This window comes from Heloderma suspectum, chromosome 1, assembly GCF_057233095.1.
Source record: "Heloderma suspectum isolate Gila_16-S chromosome 1, 16-S_ref, whole genome shotgun sequence".
Classification (NCBI taxonomy): Eukaryota; Metazoa; Chordata; class Lepidosauria; order Squamata; family Helodermatidae; genus Heloderma; species Heloderma suspectum.
In genome coordinates this window covers 119,862,898-119,887,579 of record NC_139458.1, presented here as the reverse complement: position 1 = coordinate 119,887,579, position 24,682 = coordinate 119,862,898, and the positions used below count along the sequence as shown (strand labels likewise).

The 24,682-nt window shown below is 40.5% G+C and overlaps 1 protein-coding gene across 1 annotated transcript in view; it reads left to right on the top strand.

Moving 5' to 3' along the window:
- PIK3C2A (phosphatidylinositol-4-phosphate 3-kinase catalytic subunit type 2 alpha) overlaps positions 1-24,682 on the top strand; it is a 78,115-nt gene that overhangs the window by 37,952 nt on the left and 15,481 nt on the right. Inside the window, exons 8-24 of the mRNA XM_084855030.1 lie at positions 1,314-1,377; positions 3,278-3,421; positions 4,105-4,147; positions 4,232-4,442; positions 4,531-4,653; positions 5,877-6,041; positions 7,864-7,972; positions 9,775-9,917; positions 13,925-14,113; positions 14,892-14,985; positions 16,361-16,455; positions 19,305-19,485; positions 19,816-19,920; positions 21,270-21,362; positions 22,277-22,406; positions 23,087-23,223; positions 24,265-24,434. Coding sequence (XP_084711156.1) covers positions 1,314-1,377; positions 3,278-3,421; positions 4,105-4,147; positions 4,232-4,442; positions 4,531-4,653; positions 5,877-6,041; positions 7,864-7,972; positions 9,775-9,917; positions 13,925-14,113; positions 14,892-14,985; positions 16,361-16,455; positions 19,305-19,485; positions 19,816-19,920; positions 21,270-21,362; positions 22,277-22,406; positions 23,087-23,223; positions 24,265-24,434 — 2,196 coding nt within the window. The remainder of the gene's footprint in view (positions 1-1,313; positions 1,378-3,277; positions 3,422-4,104; positions 4,148-4,231; positions 4,443-4,530; positions 4,654-5,876; positions 6,042-7,863; positions 7,973-9,774; positions 9,918-13,924; positions 14,114-14,891; positions 14,986-16,360; positions 16,456-19,304; positions 19,486-19,815; positions 19,921-21,269; positions 21,363-22,276; positions 22,407-23,086; positions 23,224-24,264; positions 24,435-24,682) is intronic.

The following is a 24,682-nucleotide window of genomic DNA, read 5'->3' as shown; positions in this document are numbered from 1 at the left end:
GTTTTCTAAAATACCCTAACCCACCCCAAATGCCTGCCTGAACAACCACGTTTTTAATGCACGACGGAAGCCCATTAAAGAGGGGGCATGGCGGAGTTCCCTAGGGAGGGAGTTCCACAGAGTGGGGGCCACCACAGAAAAGGCCCTCTCCCTCATCCCCACCAGTCTAGCTGTCCTGGCTGATGGGACAAAGAGAAGGCCATCCGAGGCTGATCTTGTTAAGCAGCCTGTCTGGTGTTGCTGGAGGCGCTCCTTAAGATAGGCTGGGCCGGAACCATATAGGGTTTTAAAGGTCAAAACCAACACCTTGAATTTGGCCCGGAAAACAACTGGTAACCAGTGCAACTCCTTCAGCACTAGAGTGATGTGATCTCGCCGGCAGCTGCCTTTAATCAGGCGAGCCGCTGCGTTCTGTACCAGCTGCAGCTTCCGAACCGTCTTCAAGGGTAACCCCACGTAGAGCGCATTACAGTAGTCTAAACAAGAGGAGACCAGGGCATGTACTACCAATGGGAGCAGATGGTTGGGAAGGAAGGGGCGCAGCTGCCGTATCAGATGGAGTTGTCCAGCTCACAGCTGACACCTGAGCCTCCATGGACAGCTGGGAGTCCAAAATGACCCCCAGGCTGCGGACCTGGTCTTTCAAGGGTAGCTGAACCCCATTCAACACCAGGTCAACATCCCCCAGCCTCCTCTTGTCTCCCACCAAAAGTAGCTCGGTCTTGTCAGGGTTCAGCTTCAGCTTATTCCTCCCCATCCAGCCAGTCACCGTCTCCAGACATTTGGACAGGGATTCTACGGCCAACCTTGGTGAAGATTTGAATGAGAGGTAGAGCTGCATGTCATCCGCATATTGATGACACCGCACCCCAAACCTCCTGATGATAGCCCCCAGCAGCTTCACATAGATGTTAAATAGCATCGGGGAGAGGATGGAACCCTGTGGCACCCCACAAGTGAGTGGCCACGGGTCCGAAACCTCCTCTCCCAGTGCTACCCTCTGGTACCTGCCAGAGAGGAAGGACCGGAACCACCGTAATACAGTGACTCTAATGCCCAACCCCTCCAGGCGGTCCAGGAGGATACTGTGGTCAACGGTATCAAAAGCTGCTGAGAGGTTGAGGAGAACAAGGAAGGAGCATTCACCCCTATCCAGAGCCCTCCTCATATAATCTACCAAGGCGACCAAGGCCGTTTCTGTCCCATGCCCAAGCCTGAAGCCTGACTGAAATGGATCTAGATAATTTCATCCCAATGTCTGTATATTGCTTTTACAAATCTTCCACTTGTAATATAATAATTGTTTGTTCCAGCCACTCTCTTGAGGAGCTGTTAGAAGCTTATCATATTCAAGTTGAGAAACTACTTAAAACTGAGGTAAGCTGTAGGAAGCACTGTTTAATGTGCTTCCTAATACATTTCATGCTCCACTAATCATAAGTTTATAGCAACTATTTATATATAGAAGTGGATTAATATAGTAACTGCTGATAATATGCAAGTAGCTGCTTGTGTTCTGGAGATGTACTAGTTATGACTGTTCAAACAATCTTATCCACTTTGTAAAACATTTTTTCCAAGTCTCATTTCCAAAGTTCAAGTTCCCTTTTAGGCTCTTGCTCTTATTGTTGGAACATAGATACCCACAATTGCAGTTGAACCATGTGGCTGGGGGTTCTTCAAGTTCCCCTTGTTTCTTTATAGCAGTTGGCTGGCACTTTCATATATTAGGAAGTGGTGGTACGGTGATAAAGTAGGAGAACAGTAATTTCCTTCCTCAAGTCTCCCCACCACTGCCCACAATTCTTACTTTTTAAAAATCCTTTTTGTTTCCTATATCCATGTGCCTCCCCAAAAAAACCAGTATTGGTGCTCATGTGTAGTTTTCAGGGTACTAAACCCTGAAGTTGTTTTTTATGAGAAAGATGAACAAGAAGTCTGAATGAACTACAAAACTGTGTACAGAGCAATCAGATAAACGTCATCCCCTCTCATAACTGTTTCCTTTAACCAGTATTTATAAATGACCCGATGACTTCCATTCAGATGGTATTTTATAGTCAACTGCATTTCCTTTTATTTGTATCCTTCCTTTTATTTTTAAGCCTGTTACCAACCTGGGCCTTTGGAGAAGGATAGGCACAAATATAAATACATAAATGCTCTTAGAGCATAATCTATGGATTGTGTTCCTGGTAGACAGAGCCGGGAAGGGCAGGAGGAATGACAGAGACTATTTCACTTTTCCTCCTGTGCAAACAAAACAATTCTGCTAGAGGGGCCTCTGAGCCTGTCTAACTCACCAGTGCTGGTCAGGGATGGAGAGGCTGTAGGATCCTGCACTGGAACACTCCCTTCTTCACCTCTCCCAAGTTTGCTGTTGTGACCTTGGAAGAGCAGCCGCTGTAGTGCTTTCTGCAGTGGGTGTAAGGGGGCGAGAGGGGGAACAGCCCAACCTTGGATTTTCACTCCTGAAGTCATAAGAGTGTCTACATCTTCAGGATGGGGAATCCACTGTACCCTGTGGTCCCTGGGATGCTCTCCCAGGGGCCACAGGATTGGTCTGCCCATCACCCTTTCACTATTTTTTTTTAATATAATGTATTTTTTCAATGATCTTCATATTTTCATCAACTTGATGATATGCCAGTAGTTTCATGTTGGCATATTCCAACCAAGTTTCACTGATGTTTCATTTGAACCTGGAAAGGTTGTTCTACATATTAAAATTTGAAGTGTGGCTAGGATTCCTTTAAACTCCAAGAAACTACTTTGGTTCCATGGTCATTACTTTGGCAGCTGAAACTATCTGGGCCAGGCAAGGGTAAGCACTGAGATCCTTGCACTGGATTTGGGTGGAATTTGGAAGAGCTCTGGTAGCTGAAGAGATAATTTGGAGAATGTCACTGACTGGCAGAATGTTGCTTAGTGGAAGCCACTGAACAGCATCATGGTATGAACTTAGCACTTAGCATTCAGGTATCTTGGAGAGGGATCAGATCTTGCACTCCTTTGGTGGCATGCTACCAATGTAGCTGGGTGCCTCCCTGCAGGTCTTCCATATTGAATAAATACTCCCTTGTAGAAGACTACCCTGCTCTTACCATACTTTTCTTTTGAAAAATGTTCTGAAACCTTACTTTTCACATTCCTGTTTGTCCACAGGTAATGTTTAAAGCCATTCTTTCTCAGGTTGCCACTAAGACTTTACTTTTGGTAAGACTCTTAATTTTTGGCAACATATATAACTTGCTCTGGCATGTGCTTTTCTCACCAGAACCAGCTTAAAGCAGTAGATCCAGTCATTAAAGCTGTCAGAAAAATTTGCTATACTTTGGATGGGGTAGAGACTCCTGCAATTACAACATCTGTAAAGAAGCTAAGAAGAGCAGTTAACCTTCCAAGGAGTAAGAGTCCTGAGGTAATTAGCTCAGTCATTTTGTTTTCTGCTGTGTACATAACACACTCTCAGCCCCATCCCCTTCAGTCCCACAAATTGCCTGAAGACAAGTTGATAGAATGAGAGTGATTTGGACAGATTTTCTGTTTCAGTTGCCAACAAACATAATATGAGGTCAAAGGAAAATTCGTTCTTCCTCATAAAAGTAAAAACCATTCTAGAGCAGAGTGAATTATGTGCTGCTGCATTTACAAGCTCTTGAAGGGCCTTGGAGCAGTGCTGGTGAGAATATCCCCTAGTCCCAGGCCCACTTCTGTGCTTTTAAAGTGGAGGTTAGGAGTGCTGAGGGACTTGTGGCATGGCAGTGGATGAGACGCACCCTAATTTTTACCTCTGTAGATCTAAATCTGTACAGTCATCTGTCAGGGATGCTTTGACTTAGATTCCTGCATTGAGCAGGGGGTTGGACTCGATGGTCTTATGGGCCCCTCCCAACCCTAATATTCTATGATTCTAAATAGTGATTGTTGCCAGAAGGAAATCTCACAAAGTGTTCTTAGGATAATTTCAAAATTGCTTTGATACCTGAATAACAGCACCTGCTCTGATGCCTGGAACAATGTTTCAGGCATTTATAGCAATAGTGTAACAATTGGTTTTTGACTGTCAGATTATTCTTAAATGTTTAAAATATTATTGCACAGGTGCCTTTAACATCTTCTGATGATGCTAACAAGAATACAGTTGGTAAGTACAAAGCTTAATCTTTTCTTTTGTCTTTTAATGGCTGCTTTAATCATTGTCTTCCTAATAAAATAAAATCTTATCTAGGTTCATTGCAACCTGAAAACCCTCTGCAAATGATCATAGATCAGCTGACCTCAGCAGTTTATGGTCTTCTTCAACTCCATTTGAACTCATGCAGCACTCCTTTAAACACTCCAGAGAGTAAGAGAAGCACTAAAGAAGCATGGACTGCCACAGAGCACCTTCAGTTCACAATATTTGCAGCTCATGGAATTCTCAATGCCTGGGTCACAGCGTGAGTAATTAAACTAAAATATACCCTTCCTCCCCCAATGTATGTATGTCACAATGCTTTGTTTCACCACATTTTTTTCCTTTTCCAGTTATGAGAAATACTACTTGGTTTGCTCTTTGACCCACAATGGAAGAGATCTATTTAAACCTGTCCAGTCCAAGAAGGTTGGCACATATAAGAATTTCTTCTTTTTGATTAAATGGGATGAACTGTAAGTTATTTTTTAGTTCATCTGATTCATAAAAAGTATTCTGAATTCTCTGAGTAGTATCTGTCAGATCCCCTAAGACTGTTAATAAATAGTCATGATTCCATGAAATCGTATACTGTGAATCCTTCCATTTTCTGTGATCAGCCAATGCATGAGATTCTGTATAGTATACCAGGCCCTTCAGCATAATTTGAAAGTTCAGGTTGAGGGTGGTGGGCAAAGACAATTAATCAGTAGAATATGCTTCTTATTTAACTTTAAAAATTATCCAAGTGATCAGATTTTGGAGGCAGGATTTGGGAGAAACATGAAATTGTACTAGAATATAAATTGTTGTTTCTTTTTAAAAACACATTGGTATTCTTTATATCACTAAGAGAAATATATGCTGTTTCCCATATGAATAATTCCAGAGTACCATGTATAGAGGTTCAGATATCTATTTGCTCCTTACTAGGCTCTCAGGTTGTTCCTGAGGTGAGGTCAGGAGTAGGTCTTGGCATTGCATACTTACTTCCATATTGGCTTCCTCGCTGGGTTGTCTCCATCTTCCCTCACTGCAAGTAGAAATTAATGACTAAACAAATCATGCATGTTATTTGGACATAAGATTTCTGAACTGTTCAGTTGTTAACTTTTACTCATGGTGAGGAGAACAAGGGAAGAAGTCTGCAAGTCCTGTCCCCACTCTCACCCTGGGATCAAGCATTGAATGAACAGGCTTTCAGTATTGTTTTATGCATAATGATCTCTTCCCATGTAGAAGTCATTCCCATATAGAAAATTCTGAGGAATCCTGTGTGGAGTTAGTTTTGTGTGATACACATGCACATAACAAAATAGGCATTTGCTTTGTCACGTGTAGCAAATAGTTTCCTACACAGAAGTGATATGTATGTAGGAAAATTAGTCTTGTTTGAAACAACCCTCATTGCATTAAAACTTGAGTTCGCAGTAGTCAGTTGATGCATGCTATTCCCTCTCTTCTCATGGTACAATTTGTCAGTGCTTCTTCTCGTGGTACAATGTCAGTGATGTTTATAGATATTGCAATGAATATTATTTTGTCCACATAAAGAGGAGTTTTCAGTGAAGTAAGGCAAGGACTAGTGAGATTGCAGCAGTGCAACCCTCTGTAGCTGTACTATGAAGCGGTATTTGAACAAGTGAAAAACTCTGTATTTTCAACAGATCCCCTAACAATCCAGTTCTTTATTTTACAGAATAATTTTTCCCATCCAGATCTCTCAGTTGCCGTTAGAATCTATCTTATGCCTTACTCTGTTTGGAATATTGAATCAAAATGGTGGTTCACCTGATTCAAATAAACAGAGAAAAGGCCCAGAGATGTTGGGTCACGTTTCCTTACCTCTCTTTGATTTTAGCCGGTAAGTAATCAAAGTATCTTCTATGCCAAATAGTACTGTGTGTTAGGGGTCAGGTTCTACTGTACCACAAAGCTGAACTAAACAGATTGGAAAAAGAAATTCATGTGCATAGTATAAGTGGGACTGTAGATTCCTGTCACTTCTGTTTTGATTAATATATTCAAAAAGTATTCTCCTTCATTATATCTGAATCAGGCCACAGTGTAAGGTGGCTACATATTTGGAATTGAGATACTTTTGAGAACTAAGTAAATATTATTGGCTGCAGTCTTGGCAAATAGACTGCCTTAGTCCAATTGAAGTCAATAGGATTCAAGTAGCCTAATTCACAGGTTTGCAGCATCAGTTGTACTACAGTACCAACCTAGCAATTGGTACTAGCACTACCAATTCTTCACTACCAATTCTTCTGTTTCCACTACCAATTCTTCAGTTTCCAGTACTTTCTCCCCTTTGTCTGACATAAGTCTGCATGATGTTGTAGAGGCTTATCCTTGTTAGTTATCCAAGTGAACATCAGACTGGATTTTCTACTGTTAGGTTTCATTTTAAATTGTAAACCCATTGGGGTAGGAACCTGTGAAGGATTGTTGGTCTCACCCCAACAATCCTGCGAGGTGGGCCAGGCCCAACATGGCCACAAGTCTTCCCAAGATTACCCAGTAGCTTCTCTCCCAGGCCAATAGGCACTGTATTTAGCACTGAAGTTATGCAGGACACACCACACCAACTGGAAGTTGGATAAAAGTTTATTAGAGGAAAGGAACAAAGAGGAAGGGAAAGGGGAGGGGCTAGGTTGTACAGGAAATTACAAGCAAGATAAAATACCCAAAAGCCAGAAATGCCAATCAGCTGGGCACACACTCCCAGGAGCAAAACAATAAATCTAGCTAATCTATCCTATACATACCAAAGTATGGGCCTCTCACAATAGCCATCGAGCAGCAACACACTCTAGTGTTGTCAGGGCAAAAGAAGAGACGCCTGCCCTTTCTTTGCCCCCCTTTTTATTGCCCAGCCCTAGCAACTCAAGGCAGATTTGAAACACCCAATCATAGCCCTCTCCCAAGACACCCCACTCCACCCTCCAAGGAGACTGAATCTTCCCACCAGACACAGCTGTTATCACTTCCCCAATTAGCCAGAACAGAGTGTGGCCTTGAGCTGCCGGGCTGAGAAACGGTCAAAACACAATCAGCTTCCAGGTGGCTACTTCGTACGTGACAACCCGATCGGCCATCATGGCTTCGGCGTCTACTACCCTCATTCTTGACAGAACCTATCATACTTTTTCTTTGTGAAGTGCTATGTATATAGATGGTGCTATATAAATAACAACAACAACAATTGGCAGCTTGTTTTAACATCCATGCTTGAATTTATTTGATTCACTTCACAAAGAAAGAGCATACACTTATTTTCTAACACATGTAAGAATACAGCAAAATGTAGTTAGGAAGGGCACTGCAGAGGGTGGAGAGATTCTGTTATATCAGGTTTTCTTGCATATGGACCTCTCTGGACATTAGCTCTATATATGGGTGGGGAAGGAGGGTGTTCCTGATGTGTTTGAACCTGTCCTTAGGCTGATTCTGTGAAGAGAATGTGACCTCTGGCATGCTTTTTCTTCCTTTACATTGAATCCAATAATAATTGCTGAAATTGGATATTTATTTGGATGTCACAAGTAAATATTGTCCCTGTAAGCAAACTGCCATCACTTTGTAACTGATAGGTCTTTCTGTTTTCCAGACACTGTTGTTACTACTTTCTGTTGAAATGTGCACATGATATTAAATTCTTCTTGGTTTTGTGTCTTTAGAATGTTGACTTGTGGAACTAAACTTTTACACCTTTGGACGCCTTCCACAAACGTTGTTCCTGTAGTGTCCCATAAAAAAGGAAATCTAATGGAAAGAATAGTATTGCAGGTAGTGCTATTTCCCTCTTAACTGCGTTGAAAAGTCTTTGTATGCTATCTAGAATCCTGTGGGTAGTAATAAATGGTCTCTTTTCCAATGACATCTGTTTATTCATTTGAGTACCATGTCTAGTCAGTCCTTGGAATCTTTCAAAAACAATGTATATCTGCCTCTTTTCTCCTTTACCCTTTTGTCTCAGTCTGTTCTAGGCCACACAAGACTAGATTACCTAATCTACTCTAGGCACACACAAACGATCAAAGCCAATTCCATAGTAATACAAATGTTTCGGAACGTTTTTGGTCTTGCTTGACTGTGAGAGTTTAGACTTAAAGATCTCTGTGTTAAAATATTTTGTTTGGGGGATTTATACATTACATTTTCTTAACCACAGGTATGTGCTTTTGTGCTAGGATGTGTGCATAACCCAGGGATACAGATTTTTTTTTTTACCATCCTGATACATTGGAAAATGGTTTCTGAAATCAGCTTTTCAGAATTCCATAACTGATACAATTCCATAACACAAACACATCTTTGCACAAGAATATAGAACTGTGTATACAAAAAGGTAACATGTAAAGCCTGATCTACACATGCAGTGGAATAAGGTGGTAGAAGCAGTATAACTAAGCTGTAATACTTCAGACTAGGTGGGGACCACACATTTGAATGCTCCTCTACATAAGAAACCCTACAAGAGATCTAAAGTAGTTGAGACACGATTGGGCTAGAATCTCTTAGGGTTTTTTAAAAACTTGTAAGGAGTTTGGGGAACATTAAAAATGGCTTCATCCAGTTGCAGCCTCATTTAGTCCACCACATTCTATTGTGTATGGAAACAAGGGCTCAGTTTTATGGTAATATTGTGACCCTATTCTGTCTAGTCCTTTCCTTTCGTTAAAAGATTTACTTTATTAGATCCAAACTCCGGATAAGGCTGCTTGCTTTCATATTGCAAGCGTCTTCACTGATTTGCCTCCTCCCCCTGCAGTCCCCTATGTGTCCCAGAAATCTGCTCTGGAGGATTGGGGGACCCTCTGGAACAGCTGGGGAGGTGACACTGGGGGCTACAGAGGGAGGAGAGAATTGGCAAAAATCACCTCCCCTGTTTTCACCAGTGGGAATATTCTGAGCAGAACTCTGTTCAGGCATGTCCCTGATGGTAAGATAAAACCCAGGTATCCCCCTGCCAGTGAAATAAAATGAAGACTACCTATGGTGTTTTTGAAGTTTTTCACAAAGGACATTCCACAATCAGGGAGGCAAAGTGCTGTTCAGTATAGAAAAGGTATCGCTTAGTAGCAGTTGAAGTGGCTGCAGTGAATGACTTGAGTTTTCAGTTGAGCATGCATTTTTCCTTTGTTGGTGCACATGGTTGTTTTGGATTGCATAGTTGTGTATATGCATAGGCCAGAAACCAAAGAAAAGACACAAAGTTCATATACATTATATTGACAATAAATTAAACTTAGTGGTTGTGGTGAACATTGATTTACCGAATGTTCTGTTTTTATATAGTATGACATAAGGCATTTCCAATGAATAACTGCATATGCAAACATTAGTCCTGTGTCTATCCCCACTATATGTATTATTTGTGAGAACCTTTCACACACTACAAGCTCCTCTTAGTATTTATGTCCTTTGGCTTTGGTCTTGGTGGTGATTTTTATTGTATGATGGTAGTTGGGAAAAGGTTCTGATGGAGAAAAGGTTGAAATTGGGGTACTGAAAGAGTTTCTGAGGTGCCAGCAGGTTAGTTCATGTTATAATTTGCTTAGATATTAATGTGCTTTTTAACTTTTCAGGTTGACTTTCCTTCCTTACCATTTGATATTATATATAAAATTCCTCAAGTGGCAAACAGTTCCACATGTCATTCCATAGAAACATTGGAAAAAAATTCAAGAGAGCGTCTTCTTTCCATTCTTTCCAAAGAGGGTACACTTGGGTATGTTGTATTCGTGCTTTGCCATTCTACACAGTTAGGATATAATCACCTTTCTAATTAAATATACATTTTCAAAATGTTATAGTTTATTGGATTTCAAGTATCTCTTCTGTCTTTCAGAGTTCTGACTAAATCTAATCTCCCCAAACTTAGTTTTGTAAAGATGTGGTATAATCTTTCCAGACTTCGGAATCTCACATTCCTATAAGAAATACTAGAGTGTACTAGAGAGCATGCAACCCATATGTAGATTGTCATGTACGACCATTGCCCCTGCATTCATTTTTGTTGCATATACAACTTGGATTTTGACATAACTCCAGGTAATGTAGGGAACCACATGTGACCTTGGCTCATTACCATTCTGTTGGGGTGAAATGAGGAGGGAAAAGTTGGGATGGGATTATTAGTGCCTGATTGAAGGAGAGTTGCTTCCTGCTCCCTTAAGGAAAGGTCAACCATTCATTACTTCAAAGCATCTGTAGATCATGATGACCCTGACTAGACCCATCACTATTATTCCCTTTGTAGGGAAGTTGATAGAACATGTCATCGCAGTATAGCTCCAAGCAGTGTAGGATAGGATATTTTCCCCCTTTTTAATTTGGCATTGTTTTAACTCTTGTCTGGGAGCTCTGGTTGGGCAAAAGAGGGAGAACAGGCTGAAAATGAACACAGATATGATGCAAGAGATGTTACTGGGGACTGGCTTTTACAGGAGTGGAGATTTTGTTGATCTGTTGAGTTTTTAAAAATGTCAAAACTGCCCTTCAATTACAGATTTTCAGGGCACTTTACAAGTATTTATTTATTACATTTCTATACCGCCCAGTAGCCAAAGCCATGAAAATGCCATAAACAATTTTAAAAACCATAAAACAATCTAGCAGAGATAGAGAACAAAACAAAACATGTCAGCAGTTCAAAGCCTAGGAAAATAAAATAGATCTTCAGTGGGTGCTTAAAAGTATAGGTGCCAGGTGAGCCTCCCTAAGCAGAGCTCTACAGTTGTAAAGGTTCTCTTTCTGCTTGTCATCTGCTTTACCTCAGATAGCTGGGACACCTGGAGGAAGGGCCTCCAAAGCAATCTTAATGTACAGGCAGGTTGATGTGGGAGAAGACATTCCCTCAGGATCCCAAGCCAGGTAGGGCTTTGAGTGTAAGCAGCAGCAATTTGAATTGTGCTTGGAAATGGGCAGGGAAGCTCTTTAAGCACTGATGAGATGTGTTTCTAACAACTGTTGCCAATTAGCCTCGCAGCTTATTTGAAACTAATGAAGAAGTTGAATACCATTTCCTGGCTAGATGACACACAAACAGTACCTCCGTCTTGATAAGATTGAGCTTCAGTGTATTGGTCCTTGTCCAGTCCATTATTCCAAGCAACAATTCAGCACGTCTACTCCCTCACTGGAATCTGCTATAAAACAGAAGAAGAGTTGAGTATCACAAACATATTGAAGATACCCAGCTCCATACTTCAGATGACCTCTTGTAGATGTTAAAAAGCAAGATGGGACCTGTGGGACATCATAGCATAAATGCCACAGTATTGAGCAGTAAGCCCCTAGCTTCACCTTCTGAAATCAGTCCTCCGTAGGAACACCGGAAACTGCCTGTTTGTCCATGTAACCCAGTATTGTCTACTCTGACTATTCCCATCGCAGCTACTTGATCCTTTTAATTAGAGATGCCAGGAACTGAACCTGTGGCTCTCCACATACAGAGTATGTGCTCTACGTACTGAGCTGTGGTCTCTGTCCTAGATAGGAGAGGAACCATCAGAACATCATGTCTCCAACTCCAGTCTAGAGAAATTATCCAGATACCATGCTGAGAGATCCAAGAGAATTAGCAAGGTCACACTCCCCCTGTCCTTCTCCTGGTGAAGGTCATCCATCAGGGTGACTCAAACAGTTTCTGTGCTAGAAAACAATAACCACTCAGGCTTGAAACTCTACTGAAATGGATCCCGGTAATCGGTTTCATCCAAGCACACCTGGAATTGCACAGCAAACACCTGTTCAAGCACCTTGCTCAAGAAAGAAATATGTGTCAGTGCACTAGTAGTTAACTAACATCAATGGAGCTTTCTTACCACCACCCCAAAGTTCAAGCTTGTAGCTTGGGAGTGGTTCGGCCCTAGAAATAATATTACTTCTGGAAGCTCAAGTTGTGTCTGTGTCAAGGAACACCTTTTAATCTGTTATCTGAGGTGCTGATAGCATGCCCTCTGAGCCAAAGGTCTGGCAAACATCATTCATGTATTTGTAAAATTAATGACTGATAGTCTACTGTAGTGCTTCTACATAGAATTTTCCTCAGGTGTCCAAAAACTTCAGATGGTACAGAATGTCATAGCCCACCTTCTGTTTAGGAGTTGATGGATCTTATTCAGCAGTTGCATGGGCAATCAGTTGTTTCTGAGACACAACAAGATGCTGAAAAAGCATCTAAATCCTTCAAACCTGAGAGAATGTCTCACCCCATATGAGGATTACTGATGTTACTTCCATACTCGCTCTCTTCTCTGAATTGGATATTTGTTTCTACAGAGAATTCAGACATTGTTCCTGCCAAACAGTTGCTTTACAGTGTCAGCTATATTGTCCTTCTGTCTTTTTTGCAGATCAAATTGTAGCAATTTTTTAAAATGCAGTTGCGATGCCAGTTTGTCTTTTTGCGGACTTTATTGAGACTTTTCTCCCATTAATTAGAAGGTTCCTCCTTGCCCCTTATTTTAAAATGGCATCTGCCCCTATCATTAGTTGCTTCTCATTCACTTGTGTGAATGTTGCATTACATTAATATCTCCTGTGTATAGTATGTGTGTTGGTGGGGAGGGGTAGTTATTGGTTTTATCTTTGTAGCTAGGGCTGCGTTGGTTTTTTGTTTTGTTTTTTGCATTATTACTGTTGCAAAATTAAGGAGAAACTGCTCTGGGTGCACATAGGAAACCAGTAATTAAAGCCCCCTACTCAGTACAGGGAACAGGAACTGATTTGCTATGTGAGTGAACAAGAAGCATCTAATTACAGAGGCAAAAGCTCTTTAAAAGAATGGGGCATGAAAAAAGCTATCAATTAAAGTGGCAGGGACAAATAGGAGCTTTGACGCAATGGAGCTTACTTCTGGGTAAACACAGTAGAATCCTACCCAGCAGAATGGAAATGGCTGGATTTTATGGGGAATACAGTGCTATATTAGGTGCTATGTGGAATGACCATTTTAATTCCCTTTCCAGAAGGTGAAAAAACGCCTTAGCAGTACCAAAGTGCCTAGTAAGGAAGTAGCCTAAAAGTGTTTCTTTACTGTTCTGACTGTATAAAACAACAGTCTTGTAGCACCTTAAAGACTAACAAATTTATTACGGCACACCCTTTCATGCACTACAGCTCCCTTTAACAGATGCATGAAGTGTTATCCTGAGTTCCAAATTTATTTATTTTATTGATTTATTGCATTTATACCCTGCCTTTTTTCCTCTTGCAAGGAACCCAAAGTGGCTTCCAAGCATATATGTTGTCCTTCCTCAACCTGGTGCCCTCCAGATGTTCTGGACTACAACTCCCAGAACTCTTGACCATTAGCCATGTTGTCTGGGGCTGGTGAGAGCTGAACCAAAACATCTGAAGGAGACCAGATTGGGGAAGGCTAACATACGTACATACGTGGAGGGGATTGTAAATAGTGAGGTCAAAGAGAATTGAAATGCAGAACATACAGACAGTGATAATTACCTTATTTATAATGGCCATTCATTCACACAACTAAATGTAAAAAAAAGCAGCTGTACTTCAAAGCTCCAATGAAATTTTGGGTAACATTTTTTCTATTTACTTAGATCTCTTCACATCAGAACATTGTGTTTCACTTAATTTGGGGGTTGTTTTCCTTCCCAGAAGGAATACAGTGATAAAAGTGCACTTTGACATGGCCTCTAATTGCTGTAATGACTTTAGTTGCTGTTATGAACTAACAAAGATGTTTTGAATTCTTTTTTGTAGACTATCTCGGAAGGATAAAGCATTTTTGTGGGAGAAACGACATTATTGCCATACGGATGCAAATAGTCTTCCCAAGGTGTTAGCCAGTGCACCAAATTGGGATTTAACAACTCTCCCTGAAATATATTTGCTGCTTCAACAGTGGCCACCCTTGCCTCCTCTGACTGCATTAGAATTACTGGACTCCACGTAAGTCAAAATGTTAATTTCAGGACTCGTAAATGCATTGAAAAGTGATGAAGTTGTGAGCAATTAAGCACTTTCTTCAAATTAAAAGTACAGGCTGCATTAATAATTCATTCACTTGCTGACAGTTTGCTGGTTTAACAAAAGTTTCTGTTGCCACATGAATGTTTGTTTAGAGGCCACAAAATGATTAAATTCTCCTCTTGTAGGGCTTACAGTTCTAAATTACTACTCTTTATTAAGCTTACAGCCTGATCCTGAGGGTGCTGTGCCAGCAAATTAGTGGGATGGAACATCCTAGCCACTGCATCAGAACACTGCAGTGTTAATGTTGACATTGAAATAATGTTAAGCTAGTATTGCAGGCAGATACATTGCTATTTAAGATTGCTGATATCTCTTATCAGTTCAGTATGGTTTACAACTACAGTTTCTTGATGGGGTATCTTTTGAGAGAGAGGATGACTTGCTACTTGTATTAAACTAGGTGCAATTCACTATATTTTGGCTCTGATATATCTATTGATAATAAGGGTGGCTTTTAAACCATTGCATTCTGAGAATATTTTTAGGAGTCCCAGTAAGCTGTTGATGCTGAGAACTCTCAAGACAATTTACTTAGGTCTCCTACAGATGTATAGCACCTTCTTGTACAGATTGGAAATTGCTTTAGATTCTCCCTCAATAAATATAATGGTATTCATTCCAAAAACTGCAAGAGATGTATGCTGTTGTCAAAGTTAAATGAAGAACAGTTCATTACAGATCTTACGTCTTGTAGTTTTGCAGATCAGGAAGTAAGAACAAAAGCTGTGCAGTGGATTGAGGCAATAAGTGATGATGAACTTACTGACATTCTTCCCCAATTTGTGCAGGTGAGATGAATACTACATTAAACATTTACATTAAAGGGAAAAAATAATTATGGATCATTTAACTTTTTGAAAGTGTAATATTTTAGTTATTGTGATACTTAGTCAAATAAATCTAAGCTGTAGTTTGTAGTTTACCTGAAGTGAGTAGCTGTTGTTCTAAAAAGGAAACTGCACCTACCCAACTTTCCTCTCCCCCTCTCTGCTCCCTAACCATCTCCGTGCAATCCCAGTTGGTTATTCTGCTACTTTAAAGCTGACCAACCAGGATAACCTTTGTTTCTGTTTGGATGTTATTCAGTCCAATAAACAGTGTAGTGCTATATTGGCTGTATGCATGGATATATGCATGCTCTCTTCCTCCCTCCCTCCTTCTGCTCTTGGCAAGGGCCAGGGAAAAGAGGATCATGGAAGGCTTAATGCCAGGAGAGACTGTGTGCAGACAATACAAAAAAAATATTTGAAAGGTTGCAGTAAAATTCATTTCCTTGATTTGTATGTTGGACTAAGTGATAGTGATCCCGCCCTGCCCCTGCTGCCTCTGATGTTGTGACATCCCACAAGTAAGACATCCAAGGAGACTTGCCTGGCACCAAACTTGATGTCCTTTTGGTGCTAGGTTAAGACCTTTTTATTTGCCCAGGGTTCCAGCATGTCATCTAAACTGGTTTTCATGTTGCTGACATGAACAGAACTCTGCTGTTTTTGTTGTTGCTTGTCTTACTGGTTTAAAGCCATTTTAAATTTAAATTTATATTCTTTTGTTTTCTGAGTAGTTTTATTTTTGCATGGCTGTTACGATTGCCCAACTAAATGGCAGCATACAAATATCTAAAGGTTCTCGGATCCAGCAGAAGTGTCTGTGAATGAAAGGGGAGGGAGGCCATTTTTGCTGATGCCCCTTTCCTTCTTCAGCCCCCTATGTCCCCCATCTACTCTAGATGGTTGGGAGCCCTCTGGAACAACATAGGAGGTGGCGAGGGGGACTGCAGGAGAAAGGAAGAATTTGCAAAAATTGTCTTCTTTCAGCTTCTGTTCATGGAAGCCTCCGATGGATCAAAGAGCCTTCTGTGAATGGAAGGACAGCGTTAGATACGACCCTAAATAAATAAGCATATGCTGAGTTTTTATGAATGACATGTAGCTTCCATTTGTGTTGAATAGTTTTATATTACCAGGAATAGTTAATGGGAATAGTTTCCCCTTAAAATAATTCTAAAACTGCAAATGTCTGGCTATAATAAGCCACCTAAAGTTGTCTTCAGTCAGTATTACAACTATATGTTCCACTACTCTTCCGTAGTCCCTCAAATAGAGAGCTGTATTTAAATCTTAGCTTATCACTCTGGATAAAACTTGATCTTTTTTATATATTTAGGCACTAAAATATGAAACTTATCTGGACAACTCTCTAGTCAAATTCCTTTTGGCCCGAGCATTAGGAAATATTCGAATAGCACACTATTTATATTGGTAAGATTTACATTCTTTTTTGTCATCTGTTCTCAAACTTTATATTCCCAGAACTAAGTGGATAGCTAATTTTGAAAGATGGTGATGATGATTGGTCACAGTTCTTTATTGCACTGAAAAATCTATACTGTCACAACTGGAAATACTTTTAATTAGGTGTTCTGAAAAAGCTAGTACCTTTAGACTGCAATCCTGTGAATCTGGGAGAAAGTCCCATTGACTTATTTCAGAGTAGACATGCATAGGATTGTGCTGTTAGTTGCTTTCAGGTGTGTTCAGTTTCCTCTTTCCCTCCCAATGAGGCTATCATAGGTTATAAAGTACTGTGGTTTAGTTCTGTCTCTCTCAAAACTGACTGCAGTTCACCATTCTGTATCTTAAGCAAGATGACACTTAGAAAAGAAAACCCATGTACATGTGTGACAAAATGATAAGTTGGTGTTAACATCAAGTTTAGGTAATAATCTGCTGTAAATTTGAAATGCAGTTGAAGGGCAGGATATAAATATTTAAAATAAATAAATGAAGAGTGGTTTCAGGTGGTAGGAAGGACTATGAAGAGAGACTGAAAGAACTGGGCATGTTTAGCCTTGAGAAGAGAAGACTGAGGGGAGATATGATAGCACTCTTCAAGTACTTGAAGGGTTGTCACAGAGAAGAAGGCCAGGATCTCTTCTTGATCATCCCAGAGTGCAGGACACGGAACAATGGGCTCAAGTTACAGGAAGCCAGATTCCGGCTGAACATCAGGAAAAACTTCCTGACTGTAAGAGCAATACGACAATGGAACCAATTACCTGGGGAGGTGGTGGGTTCTCCCACACTGGAGGCCTTCAAGACGAGGCTGGACAGCCATCTGTCAGGGATGCTCTGACTTGGATTCCTGCATTGAGCAGGGGGTTTGGACTCAATGGCCTTGTAGGTCCCTTCCAACCCCACTATTCTATGATTCTATGAATACAAAGATTAAAAGTTAGTCTATTACCATACATTCTCTAAAGGAACATGGTATGAGTTCTGTGTGGAAGCTGGAAACTCCATGCTGCAGTATTGGAGTGGGTATCTTAAATCCTAATGTAAATTCGCCTTCCATCCCCACCTCACAGCACAATCCTATGAATGTTTAGTCAGAAGTAAGTTGCACTGGCTACATCCACATGTCACAGTAAACCACGAATCTTGCCTTATTAAACCATTATGGATATGAGTAGCATGCTGGTGTACACAGCCCATCTGTTCATCCCTTTGTGCAAACAGATAAACACACCAGGAAGTCGCAGTTAAGCGTAGCATCCCATTGACCTGGCTTGCATGACATGACAATCCATGGTTGTCTTGTCACCCTTGTTTGTTTCAGGGTGTTTGTCATGACATTCGAACCTGGCATGGTTTTCTCAGCATGGTTTGTTAACCACGCACAAGCCACCTGGAGAACCCATGGCTTGTTGTTGGGTTGTTTTGTTTTCAGCATGGCTTGTTGTGACGTCCAAACCCAGCAGAGGGGCTTGTGCATGTTTTGTTAGAAAGGGCTACAGAGCCACCTGGCAACAGTGACAAATAACCCTCTGCCCCCACTTCTTAGCTCGGCGTTTCATTTGACAGCAGCTGCTTTACCCCTAGAATTAGCACAGCTATGCATGTGTGAGTGAATGACTTACCTTTGGGTAAGCATGTGCACCCCCAATTTGGGACCATGGCAGTGCGGGAGGGGACTTGAAGCTTTCCCCTTTCCTGTTTTCATGATGAAATCCCCCCTCCCTTGGGGGGGGGGTTAAAAAAAGAAAGAAGTCTCAATTTTTTTTATCATTCTCCATGTGGTTGGGGGAGGGGATTTGGGTCTAAAAATGCGCAGGGGGGGGGAGCTTAAATTCCCCTTCCCGAATCGGGGGCATGTGTGCTTACTCAGAGGTAAGTCAACCACAAATACAGGCACAGCTGCTAGGAAGAGGAATAGTCTGCAAGGAGGCTTTTTTTTTAAGTGTTAAAGAAAGAAAATAAACCACCTTGCCCTGAAAAGTAAGGTAAGCCTCCCCACTCCATTCCAAAGGTATGGCATATATATATGTCAGTGCAGGTGCGTCGCAAGACAAGAAAGGAGGGAGGAGAATCTCATCACAGCAGGAGTATAGAGAAGTTATGCTGCAAAGACCCCTGGGATACATGCTGGGAGTGGGTGGGAAGACGAAGGGGGAAACAAACAATGGCAGGCCTGCAGGCACCTTATTGTCTGTGGGCAGCAGCGTGGCTTAGCGGGTGATTAACCAATCCACCATGGCTTGTTTTCAGCATGGCTTATCATGATGTGTAAACCAGCCCGTTATGTCCAAACTCAGTACTGTGGTTAATTGCTGCCAAAGAAACCAGGATTCTAAAGCAAACTTCAGTTCCTTGTTTAAAGCAGGCTTCTGGTCCTGGCTTGTTTGGGAGCAATCCTGAGTTGAGATATAAAGGGAAGCTATGCTTAATTGCAGCAGCTTCCTGGTTTGTTTCCCCAGTTGCACAAGGGAGGAGCGAAGTGGGCAAGCGAGCTTAATGCACTAGTATGCTGATTATGCATATCATGGTTTAATAAGCCAGGATTTATGGCTTGCCATGATGTGCGAATGTGTTCAAAGGGGCTTACTGTCTTCTGTAGGATTGCAACCTCTCTTCCCTCCCACCCTGTCTTGTACTGCTTTCATTCTATGTTACGCTGTATATGTCAGCCAACCCAGTATTCTGTTGTACTTTAAAACCTAGTTATTGCATCAGAAATTTAGTAACTAGGGTGTGTGTGTGTGTGTGCGCGCGCGCGTGCATGCATGTACACTTTGTGAAGGAAACCAATCTAATATTATGTAACATTTCAGGTTATTAAAGGATACCTTGCATGACATCAAACATGGTGTAAGGTATGAGCATATCCTTGGTGCCTTCCTTTCAGTCTGTGGCAAAAGACTGAGAGAAGAGCTGGAAAAGCAGACAAGACTGGTACAGATCTTGGGAATGGTTGCAGAAAAAGTAAAACAAACAAGTGGATCTGCCAGACAGGTTTGTTAAACTAGCTGGTTATGTGTGTATGGCAGTGGGAGCCAACTCATCTAACAAAATTAATGGTTGCTCTGTTCTCGTATTACATTTCCATTCATGTTCAATAAACAAAATGTATATTAAGTTAGTATTGCATTCCTTTTGCAAAGTCTTGAGCTTTGTGATTATGGACCAAAATTTATAAACAAAAATGCACACCTTTTTGTGGCTGTCCCACAAGCCTGACTATTCTGTATTAGAACACTGAAAGGTCTTAGCCTGTATTGATGATTAAAACATTTGCCAATATTTGACTTAAGTAAATTTTAATCATGCATTGTTCATTAACAGATTGTCTTGCAAAGTGGAATGGAACGTGTTCAGTCTTTTTTCTTAAAGAATAAATGTCGTTTGCCTCTCAGTCCTAGCCTTGTAGCTAAAGAACTTAATATCAAGGTATGGTGCCTGTATTACTAATCTAGTATAATGTGTATCTCCTTTATATATACTAATACCTGTCAAAACTACCAAAGGTGGGAAGATCAAAACCATTATTTTTATGCCTGTTTTTATGTTTTCTGAGCCACTTTGAGCAACTCTTTTGTGGAGGGGAAAAGTGGGGTATACATGTTTGTATAAAAATAAATACATAAATAAAAGTGCTACTACGAGCGTAATCTTATGGCTGCTAGACAGGGGCTAGATGGCAATAGGATTTTTTGTTTTCTGGGAACCAAGCTCAGAGCCAGTGCTCGGAGGTCAGTTCCCAGAAAACCGACTCCCCCCCCCCCAACGCCCCTTCGTTGGAGGCGTAGTTCGTCCCCAGCTCTGCGCTTGTAGGAGCAGCGTGGAGCAGGGGGAAAGGGAGAGGGGATGGCAGAACCGCAGTTATGACGATTCCTATGTGCCATCTGGCCTCCCGTGCCCCACTCCAAGGCGCCCCAACTAGACAGCCAAAATCAGCTCTCTAGCCACAAATGCAGGGCGGCCGGAGTGTGGAGATGAAGATCCCCTCCATGCTCTGCTCGCCCTGCATTGCATTATCGGTCACCCCCGAGTTCAGAGGCAGCCAACTATCCCCATAGGATTGCACCCCTAGACAGTTTTATTTATACATAAATAAAAGTGCTACTTAGACAGTCTTTTAGGATCATCTTCAAAACTACGCAAATGTTGACCAACTGAATACAACTTTAATGGTGGGAAGAAGGATGATTTGAATCTGTAAAAGATTACAGATGGGGATTCTGTGAGGGGATTCTTGGTGTTCATTTTGGAAGTGCTCAAGAATGACCACCACATCTGGAAACTTGAATACAAAATAATTTTTTATCATTTATCTTGGCTGCAATACTTATAAGAAAACGATGAAATTTCAAGGTAAGTGTTGAGAGATCAAAGAAGGTTGGGTAAGTAAGTACACATTCATGGGGAAAAACAGGAAATCGTACAAGCCACACTTTTTTTTCTTCTTTGTTTGTGAGCCTTTTTTTCTTGCACCACGAAAGCTGGATAAATTCTCTTTTTTTAACAAGATGAGGCATTTGAGTTTGATACTACAAATTAAGTAAAGGAAAACCTATACAAAACGTCCACCGTCCACACCGCATCACTGTATGGCAGTTAAACATAAATAAATGGATTGCTTTTTATTTCAACTGTGATATCCTGTGTGGTTACCTTTTTCATTAATATTGATATTCTTAGAAGTCTACATTCTTAGGAGTCTACGTACAGCCTTTTTGGTTTTAATATTGCCAGTAATCCTAAACTTGTGGTAATGTAATATAAAATGTTTTTGGCAGGCATGTTCCTACTTCAGTTCTAATGCAGTACCTCTTAGAGTTGCGCTGGTGAATGCAGATCCCTTGGGAGAAGAAATTAACGTAATGTTTAAGGTACATTTTTCTCTTTGAGTTGGACGGAAATACACTTTCGTTATGCTTGAAATTCTGTCAATCTTGTTATTCTGAAACTAGTTCTCTTTATGGTACATACCTGATGTTCATCACACATGCAATGCATTCTTATATTCAGAAGCCGATTCTTCTTTTACTGTTTAAATGAGACTTTGAATTAGAAGGAAGTTGCATCTTTGAAGTATTGGTATGTGTAGGACTGTGTTAACGGCCACATATATTCAAAACTATTTTGCATATATTTGTAACGACACACATATCTCTGCATGTACAGTGAAGCTTTGGACATGTTTCTCAAGCAGCAAAACTTCCTTTCCCCTCTTCTCCTCCTCCCCTCCTGCTGCTCCAGTGCTATAATACAAACTACTTTGAGATTCTGGCACTTCAAACAGATTTTGTGATCTGCTATTGGGCCTTTTTAAAAAAAAGTCAAGTCTGCTGCCCTTCATGCTCTACTCTATGAGCATTTAATATATTATATACAAAATTTACCATTTTGATCTCTTACCAAATTTTCCTAGGTTAAAGACTGGGAGAACAAATGTTAATTGCTTAAGAATAAAATGTTTTGTTATCTTGCACTGTGGATATAGCCTAGTTCACTAGGTTACTTTGGGCCAGTCACTGACTCTCAGCCTAACCTATATCACAGGGTTGTAGTGAGGATAAAATGGAAAGGAGGAGAACCATGTAAGCCACCTTGGATTCCTTTCAAGAGGAAAAAAAGACTGGATATAAATGTAGTCGTAGTAATATTATCATCATCATCAAATATAATTCTGTGGCCAAGACCAGTTTCTGCTGTTTTGCAGACAAATAGTAAAATATGCACAGCCCAGCCTAATGAAGCTTATCCTGCTGAAAGTCCTTCCATTCATTTGCTTCTGTTTTAGGTTGGCGAAGATCTACGGCAAGATATGTTGGCATTGCAAATGATAAAAATTATGGATAAGATCTGGTTACAGGAAGGGCTTGACCTGCGGATGGTTATCTTCAAGTGCCTTTCAACTGGCAAAGATAGAGGTATAAACAATTTGTAGTTCTTACAAATTCATGCCAAATTCATGTAACAGCTTTAGCATGATTGCTCTAAAGTCTCTGCCTCTAAGCACCCCAACATTTGTAAAGCAAGCTTTGTAAGTGTAGTAGCATCATTGAGGGATGACATGGTTTGGGCTGAGTGATAAACTTGCAAAACATCTCTGCTGTTTCTGAGCACAGAGCTTTCTTGTAGTTCTGGCTGCCTCAGAGATCAGCTAGAGTATTAACATTGACTATGAAGGAAATGCTACCCATATGGAGAAACCTCAAATATATGGCTGGAGAGTAGGACTGGGAGCTCTGAATTGTAGGGATTCTCCTGCTGGCACATTGTATGTCTAGGACACTGTAATGTGGTTAATTGTCATTTTGATTACCCACTACTATTGATTTTAGTCAATTATTGAGTTGATTTAAGAATCAAACAGCATTTGCCTTTTTTGTATACTAACAATCTTTAATTTCATTTTAACATCTGACTATAAAGCCTTTATAAAATGAACAGAGATACAAATAATTCATGCCTAACAATAGTATTTGTCAACAAGCAGCTTAGAGCCACAGGAATATTTCTTTAAAACGTCTGAAGTTAGATTTAACTAAACACATAATAGAATAGGAATCCCCAATGTAGTAAATATTTTTTGCTTGTTGAATTAAAGGAATGGTGGAGCTTGTTCCAGCTTCAGATACACTTCGGAAAATTCAAGTAGAGTATGGAGTAACAGGGTCCTTTAAAGATAAGCCCCTTGCAGAATGGCTAAGAAAATACAACCCTACAGAAGAAGAATATGAAAAGGTAACTTCCATATGACTTCAGTATGTGAACTTGTTATGATATGGGATTGACGATAGTATCATTACTATTGAGAAGGGCGAATAGAAGATTCAGCTTCAACCCCAGCATCAGGAAGCAGGGGTGGGAAAAACCTCTACCTGAGATCCTAAAGAACTATTCTTTGTCAGAGTGCTCAGTGCTGAGCTAGATAGACCAATGATTTGACTCAGTAAAGGGCCGCTCCAAATGTTTATATGCAAACTCAAGAAAAAACTGTTAGTAGACTTCATTTAATGTGACACTTAATATTTATTTTATCATGATATTTTTTATTTATTTATTTATTTATTGCATTTATACCCCGCCTTTCTCCCTCTCGCAAGGAACTCAAGGCGGCTTACATTATCCTCCTCCTCACCGTTGTATCCTCACAACAACAACCCTGTGAGGTAGGTTGGGCTGAGAGTCTGTGACTGGCCCAAAGTCACCCAGTGAGCTTCCATGGCCAAGTGGGGACTAGAACCCGGATCTCCCGGCTCCCAGTCCGTCACTCTCACCACTACACTAAATCTGCCCCTTTCTGAAAGTCTTCACAACTTAAAAAAAAAATCTACTGCAAAAAGAGAAATTTACCTACTTCTGTTTTTAAGAAATGGTCAACCTACAGTTTTAAAAACAAATAATTGTTTACTGTAATTTTGCTACAGAAGATTTTTTGTTTCTGGCACTGCCTGATGCTTAAATGCAACATTTTGCACATATTGCCTATTTATTAACTTGTAGGAGCTTTCCATGAAAAACATAAGCACAGTGAAATTTTAAGGATTCTTCCTTCTTAAGAAGCTTTTAAAACCTACTTGTGGCTAACCATTTTACCCTATTAATTTCTTTTTCAAAATGACTAAAAGAAAACTAACACAATTCACCAAATTCCCCAGTTACATTGTTCTTCATGATTAAGTGATAGTTCTGCTACCAGAGCTAATTTCTGCATGTTAAACCAAGGTGGTATTTGCCAAGTAGTAGACTGAATCTAACTTTACATTTATTTTTAAATTTTAGGCTTCTGAAAACTTCATCTATTCTTGTGCAGGATGTTGTGTAGCCACCTATGTCCTAGGAATCTGTGACCGTCACAATGACAATATAATGCTTCGAAGTACAGGGCATATGTTCCATATTGATTTTGGAAAGTTTTTGGGCCATGCACAGATGTTTGGGAGCTTTAAGAGGTATGCTATGGAAGCATGACAAAAACGTGAACTTAATGTCTCCTTTCAGTATTTTGGAAACAAGGCTAACTTTGTGGACATAATGAGCTAGCTTGAAAAGATGGATAGCTTTCTGTGGCAGTATCCTCTGCTAGCTGTAACTTTTTAAAATAGTGTTACATATGAAAAGGCAAGACTGCTATGTAGACTCTGCACCTGAAAGCCTGATGGGTATTTGATGAACTACTGATATTTCACCCATTAAAATT